Source organism: Cyprinodon variegatus, unplaced genomic scaffold, assembly GCF_000732505.1.
Source record: "Cyprinodon variegatus isolate N-32 unplaced genomic scaffold, C_variegatus-1.0 Scaffold0, whole genome shotgun sequence".
NCBI lineage: Eukaryota > Metazoa > Chordata > Actinopteri > Cyprinodontiformes > Cyprinodontidae > Cyprinodon > Cyprinodon variegatus.
In genome coordinates this window covers 4,202,276-4,214,311 of record NW_015150453.1, presented here as the reverse complement: position 1 = coordinate 4,214,311, position 12,036 = coordinate 4,202,276, and the positions used below count along the sequence as shown (strand labels likewise).

At 37.4% G+C, this 12,036-nt stretch overlaps 1 protein-coding gene across 4 annotated transcripts in view; it reads left to right on the top strand.

Moving 5' to 3' along the window:
- Positions 1-2,316: 2,316 nt before the first annotated feature.
- Positions 2,317-12,036, top strand: part of smarcc1 (SWI/SNF related, matrix associated, actin dependent regulator of chromatin, subfamily c, member 1) — a 23,870-nt gene continuing 14,150 nt past the window's right edge. For 2 of the 4 annotated variants that reach the window (XM_015375847.1, XM_015375688.1), the window contains exons 1-13: positions 2,317-2,566; positions 5,096-5,215; positions 5,320-5,405; positions 5,756-5,837; positions 5,949-6,041; positions 6,149-6,218; positions 6,529-6,598; positions 6,828-6,903; positions 7,340-7,465; positions 7,980-8,098; positions 8,343-8,473; positions 10,381-10,440; positions 10,567-10,604. In XM_015375847.1, coding sequence (XP_015231333.1) covers positions 2,381-2,566; positions 5,096-5,215; positions 5,320-5,405; positions 5,756-5,837; positions 5,949-6,041; positions 6,149-6,218; positions 6,529-6,598; positions 6,828-6,903; positions 7,340-7,465; positions 7,980-8,098; positions 8,343-8,473; positions 10,381-10,440; positions 10,567-10,604 — 1,257 coding nt within the window. In that variant the 5' untranslated portion in view covers positions 2,317-2,380. The remainder of the gene's footprint in view (positions 2,567-5,095; positions 5,216-5,319; positions 5,406-5,755; positions 5,838-5,948; positions 6,042-6,148; positions 6,219-6,528; positions 6,599-6,827; positions 6,904-7,339; positions 7,466-7,979; positions 8,099-8,342; positions 8,474-10,380; positions 10,441-10,566; positions 10,605-12,036) is intronic. The other 2 variants (XM_015375767.1, XM_015375933.1) reach the window with 2 other exon arrangements.

The following is a 12,036-nucleotide window of genomic DNA, read 5'->3' as shown; positions in this document are numbered from 1 at the left end:
TTTTTTTTATGTAAAAATGGCAACCATGAATTCTTAGAAATGTCATTTACATAGATGAGAAAAGAGGCTCACATATTTCACTGACAGAAGACAGTAAAATTAGATTTTTTTTTTTTAAATATAAGAAATTATAACTATCTGCTTCATTTAATTAGAATGAAGGATTCTGCAACCCAGAATTCAGAATTTTCCCTCTTTCTGTCTCGCCTGAATTCTGGGTAAGACGAGAAAGAAAGAGGAAAAAAATCTTATTGTTTTATAAAAATAAACAAGCAACGATTCAAGCCTTGTGAGAAGTTTTAGAATCTTTTTTTTTATCTTGAGGTATTTGAAATTAGGTCAAAGTAGCTTAAAGATATCAAAAAATTGTCTATGTTTTGAAACTAATTAACAGCGATACAATAATATTTTTAAGCAGGATTTACCACAACAGACATTAATTAGGCTTTAGACAGTTGATTCCTAGTACTGTTGATTAGCTTTTTGAATGGTCAAATTAAGTCATTGACTTTTAAAATTATGGACAGTATTTACAAAAATAGCATAGTTTATTTAATCCTTTATGGGGGCAAGTTGCAGTTGCATACCCCTTACATATGCATACTTATACATTATTAACTGAAAATTGAAAAAGAGTTAGGAAGTTAAGAAAAAAAAGTAAAAACTAATAAAAAGTTAAGTAAAAAAGTTAATAAGCTTAGTTAAAAAAAAAAAATGAAAGAGCCTTTAACAGCGTTAAGGTTCTATGGTTATGTTGTAACAAAAAAAAATGTTTCTTTCAGTCTGAGTGTTTTTCACATGTTTCTTATAGATGCACTTTTTTTTCTTAATAAAAGGGCAAGTGGCCGTTTCTTATTGTTAAATTGACCTTAATTTTTGCCATAAAAATATAAATATTTTTTGTGAATCTTACAAAAGTAATAAGATGGTTTCCTGTCCTCCAATAACACTGCTGGCTTGAAATTTTGTTTTTTAAAGTATTTTACTGAGAGCCCTATAAAGGGTTAACACTGGTGACGGCAAAAACATCAGTCAAAGCTTCAGGTGTTGTACTGTGCCATCTAGTGGACAGAAAATGCAAAACAAGTAGAGGGGTTAGGATTATACAATTTGGACATGTAAAGATTTAGATTTATAAAACAGTTAAATTGTAGCTGTTATTACTTATTCCTTACAATGGCTAGATTAAAGGAAAATTGAACCAAATTGGGGCAGATGTGTTTGAGATTTCAATTTGCCTCTGTTACTTTTTTAATAGGCCTATGATTAAGACTTTGTAAATCTCTTTATTGTCCCACAATGGGGAAATTCATTCTCCGCATTTTGACCAATCCCCTTGGGGAGCAGTGGGCTGCCATTGTGTGGCGGCCGGGGAGCAGTGTGGGAGTTAAGGGTTTTGCTCAGGAACCCAGAGTGCAGGCTGTGGGGATCAAACTGGACACTTGCAACCTTCTCAGAGCACTTCTCAAACCCACTAGGCCAACACAATGAATATAAGCAAGAAAAAGATGGAGTAAATAAAAGGTATCAGATCAATTCAATACAATGGGAATTATTTAAAAATAATAAGGTGATAGCTTTAGTGGGGTTGAGATAGGATCCCAGTTTTCATCTGTTATATATTTTTTTTTTTTTCAAAACAAATAAAAGAATACTCTAATTTTTACAGCTGGATTTTTCTTAATTAAACTTATTTGACTTAAATCAATACAAAAATAATTTAAATTTCTAAATTGTGAATGTATATTGACCTAATGAGACATAGAATTGCAATTAAACCTAATTGAATAGAAATTTCACTTCATGCAGCTATCTATATATGTTTGAATCCCTTGCCCAAATTTTTTATTTCTGGCTTTTCTCTTCCCCCATGAAAACACTCTTGCCCCCTCCTGGCCCCCTAATAAATTTGGTGTAGAACCGCCCTCATAAAACACGTAAGTAATTTAAGACAGAAAGAAATTAAGGAAACTCTTTTCGAGGTACCCAGATAATATCTAGCTTGAAATTTTCAGTTTATTAGAAAAAATAAATAAATAAATAATTAATAAATAAATACAATAAAATAAATTTACAACAAATAAAATAAATAAATAAAATAAAATAAATATTCCGTTTAGGAAAATGGATGTGAAGTTTTCTAGAAAACGTTTCACCTCTCGTCAGAGAGGTTTCTGCAGTTCTAGTGGTGGAGAGCATTTAGATTACAGATGTTTAAGATGTCTGATTAAAAATCAACGTATTGAAAACGTTTCTGGAGTCCTACATTTCCCATGTTCCCTTTCGTTGGAGTTTTGCGGCTGCGCAATATCATTTGAAAACTTGCACGGTAAGGGACGCTTTGGAGGAGAAAGGCAAGGCGGACTGCGAGCTAAACACAATGGCGACGACGGCGACAGCGGCAGGCGGGACGGGCTCAGGCGGATCAGCCTCGGGGCCTGCTGGTGGTGGAAGCTCAGTAGCACGAAAGAAAGACGGCGGCCCTTCTACGAAATTTTGGGAAAGTTCAGAAACTATTTCTCAGCTGGAGACAGTGCGACTCTGGATCGGAAAGCACTACAAGAAGGTAAGCTAGCTGCTATCCTGCTCAATTGATTTCTATGAAGGCCGCGTCTCGTTGGCACAATGGGGCGATGCTACGTCCTCTATATTTAGCCCATTAAGTCCAAACTCTGGACAGAGAGTTTTCGGTTTAGACATACTATTAGTTTTTTAGGACTGCACAGTTGTTGCACTTTTTAAAAGTACCCCAAAATACTGACAAATACTGAATCTACAGAAGCGCAAATGGAAATTAACCAAACTAGCCTTGCTAGCTAAAGTTAGCTCTCTAACTGCTCTGGTTGTATTACGGTTCCAAGCTGCTGGAGGAATATTTGAACGTCCAGGAAATATGCTACGTGTTGTTTTCACTGTGGACATCCTATTTCAGACTTTTACCCAGTCATAAATCAAAATTAATACCGTAAGTCCTTATATATATGTGTAAAGGCCCAAGGAACTAACGGAAAGTCACGGGACAGCATGCACACAAATCATACGAATAAGATGCGCTTTCATCCTTTTTTTAAATTGATTTTGGTATTAAAACTACTTGGCAGATAAATATATTACAGTTTGCAGACCTAGACAAAAATATGAATATAAAAACTGCCTGGGTTGTTTTGTCAACACACTATCAGATAGCTCAGGCTCCATTTACCTACTTCAGTTAGCCAAACAAAGAACGATCCCCGTGGAGAATATAAACAAGATAAAGTTAATAACCAACGTAAGTAACTACATTTACTTTGAATTTACCTACTTTAACCCAGTTACACAATATGAATATAAGAGGGAAAGTTGTTTCCTCATGCAGCAGCAACATATCTGCTCCCATATAGTAAATGTAATCTATGTCAGTAAACTTCTATCTTACTCCATTGATTTCTATAAATTTGTGTTGCATTTTAAGTCTGGAAAATCACAATACATGGAAAAACCTGCGGGGACCTGTTGCAAATTTATGGCAAATACCATTCAGGAACTCAATTGAGCGAGTGTTGAAATATATCAATATACCACCTTACAGTGACCTCAATTTATGCATGGACTGCAGGGAAATGTAATTAAAATTGAACGTTTTTTTTACTGAGAATTGCAGACTTGTTGAATAAGAAAATTAGTTAATTCTTAGTTCAACTAGCCACAGTTTTTGCCTGTAAATTGCATCTTATATCTGATAAAATCCCCTGGCAGATTATTATTTTTATGAAAGTATTTATGGTTCTCACAGATCATATTATATAAATACGCTTGCTACGAACAGTTTTTAACATAAGCAACATCATTTTATTTGTGAATCTCAGGAATTGAGCATTGTTTTGTGTCTGTTTTCCAAAAATGTATTAACCCACATGTTCATTAAGACAATGTTTTTCAAACCTGATTCTCAAGGCGCCCTGCCCTGCATGTTTCAGATGTTTCCTTTAGATGTTTTTATTTTTTTTTTTTACTTTACTTTCCTACTGGCTTGTCATCAGTGAGGAGGAACTCGGCTAAAAACTCGCTGATAATAGTCATCAACTAATTTCCAAGAACCTCTCATTTGAAGTGAGTTCAGCGAAGTGCAGGATCAGATTTTGTTTCACATCAACATAATTCAGGGGAGCCTTTAATTATGTTTCATTCATCTGGTTCAAGGTGAACTTGAACCAGATGAATAGATTTCCAGCAGTTCTTTGTAGTGCTGAGTGAGTGAATAGTGATGAGGGAATTCAGGTGTGTTGGATGCATCTAAAAGCAGCACTTTGCAGGAATGGACTTGGGAAAATCTGATATAATTTCTGTTTTAGGGACCTTTGTGTTACATTTGCACTCCTGCTCTACCTACAAACAGGGCTTTAGTTAAGATAATGGATATTTAGATGCTGAATTTGTGATTAATGCAGGTGGGCTGGGTTTAGAAAATATATAATGGCCTTATTGCCTACGTCATGCTGTCACATTATTCCTTTCTTTGGTCATAAATAGAGTTGAGGATTTGATGGATTTTCTACCTTACTTTAACTTTGTTTTGACTTGTATTTACATTTCAAGCAAATCAACAGAAAATTAGGGACTGAGAGATAGTGATAAATGGTTTACGAGGATGGATGAGAGGCAGATGTTTGAACATAATCTTTTGCTCAATGCTGTTTAGGTATATTATTGTTTCTAGGAATGTTATTGCAGCTTATTTCTAGGGAAACAGTAGCCTACTGGTTACAGAGCAGGACACAGATCGGCCAGGGGCTCAGCTTGCCAGCTAGGGGTTGGACTTTTTTTGCCAGTGGGAAGGGTGGCAAATGGCAGTTGTTATGGGTTGACCCATGTTTGAAAAACTCGCTTAAACCCCCTATTTTCGGAGGGAGAGAGGCTATAGTGTGGCAGCACACTGCTTCCTAAGGTAGGGGTTAAACTAAGGATTTTCCTTTTTGGCCTAATTGGTTAAACATTTTGTTGAGACAAGTGGAAGCAGTTTGTTGTTGTTTTTTGTAATAAAGATAAAAGAAAAATTTAAAATACAAGATGTTATAATAAGCCTTTATTATTGTGTTTGTTTTTGTCCCTCCAGTATGTCCAAAATGACTCCCCATCTAGTAAATCCCTGGCTGGCCTGGTTGTCCAACTGCTTCAGTTTCAAGAGGATGCATTTGGACGCAGGGTCAACAATCCTCCACTTACCAAGCTACCTGTAAGCAAATGCTCGTCGCTCTCAAGGAGAATCTCAACTAACCATTTGTCCTTGCAGCCCAAGTACAAATAGAAAACATTGTTCTTGTTCCTCTTCCTGTCCAGGCCAAGTGTTTTCTTGATTTCAAGGCTGGAGGTACTCTCTGTCACATCTTGGGATCAGTCTACAAATACAAAAGTGAACAGGGCTGGTAAGTAAATGGCTGACTTAAACTGCCACAGCTTATAAACTAGAAAGATCTATGAAATATCGTTATGATCAGAATTCCATTTTATCTAGGTAGATTTACATTGGATTCGCTCTATTTAATGCATTTTTCCACACAGCTAAATTTAAAAGTTGTCACATTCATTATAATGTCTGGTGTAATTGGGATGATCAGAAACACAATGCAGAATGGATTTATTTATCTGTGATGAGATTAACACAATTTATCAATTTAACCAGCTCAACAAATTAAACAATTTATTTCCTGTGAGCTGAACTGGACCATTTGTGAGTTGTTGTTTTTTTTTTTTGACATCTGATGCTTATTTTTAGGAGGAGATTCGACCTGCAGAATCCGTCACGGATGGACCGAAATGTGGAAATGTTCTTAAATGTTGAAAAACACCTTGTCCAGGTAAGAGCAAGAATGTAGACAAAGGTTATGTCTCCACACGCTCTATTTTTATTTAGACTTAATGTCTTTTAGCTTTTTGCTGGTTTCTTGAAAGTGCTCATGTGTTTGTAGAATAACTGCCTGGCTCGGCCCCTCGTCTACCTGTCGCCAGATATTGAGCAAAAACAAGCCAGCAAGCTGAAAGAGATCATTAAAAGGCACCAGGTGAGCTTTGATCAAACCAGGAAGTGATTATTTCAATGTCTTATCACAAATGCTGATGTTTTTGTTACCCCTGTCATTGTCTTATTTTTGTCTTTCTTTCCTTCCAGGGTTCAGTCACTGAGGACAAGTCAAAAGCAACTCATCACATTTACCCTTCTCTCACACAGCAGGATGAAGGTGGGTTTACAATCCTCCTGAGTTAACAAATTCTCTGATTAATTAGAATTTTACATAAAAATTCAAATGCCGTTTTTTTTGTTTTTTTTTTTCCCTCTACGATCCAACTTCCAGGAAAAGTTTTTCTTTAGCCACATACAAATGTAGCTACTAGTGGTGTAGAAATAGATTTTCACAGAGGCAAGTGTTTTGCAAACACTGTTTTTATTGGGAGCGGGGAACAACATATATTTTTATATAGGAAATAAATTAATCGAAACATAATTTCACTTTTCATTATTGAACATAAAAAAATTCTGTGTTTTTTCAGAGGAGTGGCTGCGTCCTGTCATGAGGAAGGACAAGCAGGTTCTCGTTCATTGGGGTTTCTACCCAGACAGGTGAACAGGAATTCAAAAATATAAATTAAATGGTGACATCGAAGCTCAGATTTTTTTTTCTGCAGTGGCATTTTTTGATTTTTCCATTATGTTTTCCAGATATGTCACATTTATTTTATGTTCATTTTTAAACAATAATTCAGTTCTTTTTTATATTTGTATAATACCTATAGCACCTAAAAGAAGTTTTACGTCTTTGCACTAATGCTGTCTGCTAATGCTTTGTTAGCTACGACACCTGGGTATCAGCCGGTGAGGTGGATGGAGATGTGGAAGATCCTCCCAGCAATGAAAAACCATGGAAGGTAAGCAATCGCTCTTTTAGCAAATGTTTTTAGTTTTGAAAATATTTTTTTTACTATCTCCTGCAACAGATTATTTAATGACAGCCTGTATTCAGTCGAAAGGCACAGTCCTGAATTGTCCCTAGCTTAGCAGTGTCCTTTCTTTATTTTAAACCATTTGGTATAACTACAGTTCAGGATTTCCATGAAGACAAAAACTAAAACAGGACATTTTAAATATGTGCAGTCTGTATTTTTATCTTGACTTTTGCAATCATTGCATAATGGTTTTAAACTTGATCATAAATACAGTTGAATTAAAAATATAAAAATAAGATATGTGTTGGCTTTTTGAAGTGTTTACTTGGTATCACTGTCACTACTTGTTGAAGACTTTCCTTTGATTATTTACCATTAGTACCTCTCTTAACATTAGTACCTCTTTCTGCTTAACTAGGTTCATGCTAAGTGGGTTTTAGATACAGATGCCTTCAATGAGTGGATGAATGAGGAGGACTATGAGGTGGACGAGAACAAAAAGCCGGTCAGCTTCCGACAGAGGATCTTCCCCAAAGAGGAAGAGGTAGGTTTCCATGTCTTCCTTCTGATGTGAATATTTTGTTGCCTGTAGCTTTGCCTTGCTCTTTGTCGTCCTTTTCCACATCTGGCTTTGTCTGTTGCTCACCTTTTTCAAACCTTTCCTTGCACCATGTCTACTTCTGATTAAGGTCAGGGTTCCTGTCCATCAATGCATCCAAATTTTTATTTTTATGATTATTGGATTGATTAAACTACTTAATAGGTAGTTGTGTAGTTTCCTTAGAATTTAATTAACCAGAGTAAGTCGGGGGAAAAAACCTGCTCACAGGACAAAAGGCCAACGTTTTTAAGTAAAAAGTGACAGTTCTGTGGCAGGATGGTGTACAGGAACCCTGTTTGTCTCTCCACCACCCACCAACGCATCTCCCTACCCTGTCGTTGCTCTCCCCCTGCTTCCCCTCCTTGTGTGTGCAACCGTTCCATCCTTCTCATTCTGCCGCTCTTTCTCTCATCCTCCATCCCTCGCTCCCTGCGCTGCACGGGGTTTGTCTGATCAGTCTTCCCGTACACCTGATCGAAAGGAGCGCAAGGCAAACTCTGCTGGCAAGAAGAGGAGACGCTCACCCTCGCCGCCCAGCACTCCAGCTGAGTCCCGTAAAAAAGGAGGAAAGAAGGGGTAAGAAAGACAATAGTGAATTCTTCCAACATTTTTCTGTGGGTTAATGTCTATTTAAAGCCACCTTTAAGTGATTGTAGAATGGTTTGAAATGTTCTGTTAATGAAACACATTTAGTAATCAAACTGTTATTCATTCAGAACTGATCTATGGACAGACTTGTTTCTACTGTTATGTTTGGAAACACAGAAACATATTATTGAGAGTTTGCAGTTTGTTTTGACTGACCTTCAAACTCTCTCAGGAACCCAGGGCCTCATTGGAAGCGAAGGGGACACAAAGGAGAGGAAGAGGACACAGAGGAGGACATGACTAAAGACCTGGATGACTCCTCTGCCGGTGCCAGCATGGAGGATGGCTGTGTGTCCAAGAATGGTGTGTAGGCTTTTAAGGAGACCCACTCTTTGATTGATTTGCAAATAATTAAATAGCAATAGTTTTGTTTTTATTGGTTACAAACTCTCAACTGTCTTTAGCTGAAGGAAAAAACAAATGTTATTTATATAAGAGACAAAGTATTTGAAAAGCTGCACAATATAAGCAGGGTTCCAATGAGGTCTTAAAAACTCTTAAGTATTAAATTTAAAAGGTCTTAAAAAGTATGACATTATATGCAGAGTTTTGCCTAGCATATTATAAGCCTTGCAAGCAGACGTGCTAAGTGTTGTTGTTTTTTATTTAGAAATGTGTCGTCTGAGGTTGACATAAGTTTTTCAGAAAAGCTCTCGGTCTAGAAGGCTAACAAGCTAGCAGCTATTAGCTGAAAGCACAACGAATATTATTTGCACACAGAAGTAATAATGATGCAAGGCTCCTCGTACTTCAATCTGCACAGGATCGTACACGCAGCAAAGCTAAGAACATTTGGACCAACATTAATGTTGGTGTATTCTGTGTAAAAGGAAAACAGAGAAGCAGAGACAACATTCTTGAGCTTGGGGGAAATCGGTACAAAATGACCTACATAAAGAGTATGAGAACCTGGAAGATCGCATTAGTCCACCGGGCAGAAGGAACACTAAAGGTGGGATAGAGGCTATGAAAGGCCGAGAGTAGCAGAGCAGTACATCGGAGAAGCCTGCCAGGTTGACCGAGCTAGGGGAGGCTAGCCTATAAAGGCAAACTGGGAGATGGAAGAAGCAGAGCTGAGGAGCCGTGAAACCAGAGAGCAGCTGAGTAGGGGAGAAAGGGTCTCAGCTGGTCGGTGTCTGTGCTGGAGGTAGGATGAAGAAACAATTATTCTACAGATAAATTTAAACGCTTTTTTTTTTTTTAAAGCCACCTTAATTCTCTTAACAGCTCACCCCATTTCATTCTTTGTCAACATTATTCTCTCTGTCTTCAGTTTTGGTTTTAAAAAGCTTCTCTTAGCTGCCCCCTTCACTGTATTTCACATCAACATCTAGACCCAGGCTGGATTTCGCCATATAAATGTAAACAAAAGTTTACATTTTCAAATACTGTAATTGAAGCAAAGCAAGATTCCGCAGCCTTCGCCAGGATCGTTCCATTTGCCTCACTTATCTTCGCACCTGATGCAGAATTGGCGTTCGTTGTAGATGTACCCTAATTGTTCTGTGTTTATACACACCTCACCACAGTACTTTTTGTGTTAAAGGACCCTTTGATTATTATGAATTGTTGATAAATGTAAATTTATTTATTATGCACAGTATCGAAACCTGCTATCTCAGCAGAGTTTTCTGTTATTGCTGTTCTAGCCTTTAAGAGCCACAGTAACTGGAGGAGCAGAAAGTTCTCTTACAATTTTTCAGTTTTTCTTCTAATATCCAAGTTCTTTTTTGGGGGGGGATTCTGCACCTGATTTCCAGTAGTTTTCCTCTTACCTCTTTATACTTGAATACATTTTGTAGAAGTGTTGAATAAAATATCATCCTCGAACTCTAAGGTTAGGTTATGCCAAAAAAAAAAGAAGCATTGCATGCCAAAGCTGTTTTGTTTCCTCCCTTGATATCAGATTTTAAGATTTATTTTAATACCAAACACAAACCTGAGTGTGCTTTTTCCTTTTTTGTTAAGCTGAGTCCCAGTTGTGTTGGCCCACTTTCCTCCTCCCCAAAAAACCTGTTCTTCTCTCTGATTCAATCTATTTTAAGGTCCTATCGATTTTTTTCTCCAGTTTCGGTGAATTTGGTTCATGTTGGTTAAAGCCTTCATGCCTACGGCTGAGTTATGCTGTCTGAAGGTCTTTTATTTTAATCTTTTATCTGCCCTCCAGTGTTTCACTTGGTTCATCTTTCTCACTTCTGTCCCATGCACAGCTAATTCAAAAAAAGACAGTGAAAATACTCCAGTCAAGGGAGGGAATATGGCAGATTTGGGTTTGTATCCAAATGGATTTGCATGCTGTGTTGTGTATTTGATAACATAATAGAGTTTAATCATTTTAAAACATCTTCTTGCAGTCTCCTTTGTGTCTAATGTAATGCTTATTTGTATTTTCCCAGATGACATGGAAGATGATTCTGTGCTCTCCGGAGGAAAGGTCAGAAAACTCATCCAGGTCTTTTTTTCATAGATTACAAATAAAACTTTCAAAATTAGATGTTCTGCTGTATAAACAAAACTCTCGCAGCTATATGAATGGATTTGGTTGAACTGAATTGCTATATTGTCCCTGTTGAACTTGTCCATAACTTTTCAAGTTATCCTGAACATAGACAGACAAACAAACAAACTCTCCTAAAACATAACCTTCTTGGTGGAGGTAAAAAAAAAAAAACACACCATATAATGCTACAATACAAAAAACATCAGCCCCTGCGTGGGATGGGCAGGGGTGGGGTAATGAAAAAGTGGTTTGTCTTTCCCGAGGGAAGTGGTGAGAACAGGACGTATCAGGAGTTTGCGCTGATATTTCTGGCCTTTTTTTTTTTTTTTAAGTAGGTTAAGGTAGGTATCTTTTGGGGATGACAGTGTAGTCATTGTGCTGCAGTAGAACATTATGGATTGATCGGTCTACACTACAGCATTATAAACTCAATGTCTCGATAGCAGTGAGTGTGTTTAATGGTTGCATTAGTGTTCCATCTGTGGTCTACTCTTGGACTAGAGTCTATTGTCTGGTCAGCTTTAAAGACAGCATGGTCCGCTAGCTCAATAGCCACATCGGGGATGTTATTTGATCCAGCCAGGACTCTGTGGCAATCAGTAAGCACTATTCTAGAGTGTGAAAATCGATCCGCAGTGCTAGTTGCTTCATATTTGTGTATGCGTCGGTAAGAAAGAGGCACGGGATCATCGGGGTTAGCCCTTAGCTTAGTCTCTTTAGCCCTGCTTCTGATTCCTGTGTCTGCACTGCTTATGCCACTTTAGCAGAGGTATGATGTAACTGGCTGCGGTCCATGGATGCCGAATCTCAGGAATAACAGTATGCCAGAAATTTAAGTTATATTGTGGCTAGAAGGCATTTATCGCAACAGACAACAGTTCCGTCCTGCTGTACTGCACACATGTCACAAGCAGAGATGAGTAACATAAAAAGATAGGTGTGTAGTAGGAGAAGTAGAAATGATTTTCTCTTTTTGTTTTTTGGGGTCTTGCAAAGACTAACAAGCTTTAAACCCACTTGCTGAAACCCTGGTGCAGGTCATGCAAGTTGAATTAAACCAGTTTCAGTTAAAATGTCCTTTTTAGTACCCTAGTCTGATACTTTTTGAAATACAGTTGCAATTTTTCCACTGAATTAACAATTTTTCCTCATCTTTTTTCTCCCTCTTTTGCTGAATGTATATTAGTTTGACCTTTTATGGTGAAACTATGAACAAGAATGTCGACCGTTTTAACTGTTAGGTTGATAGACATGCATCTAGTGGCGTTAGGGTTGTTTTTATAGCCTGGATACAACTTCCCACTTATTGTTTTTCACTTTAAATTTTTCTGACTCTAACTAGTCCCGCAGTTTTCAACCGATTTCA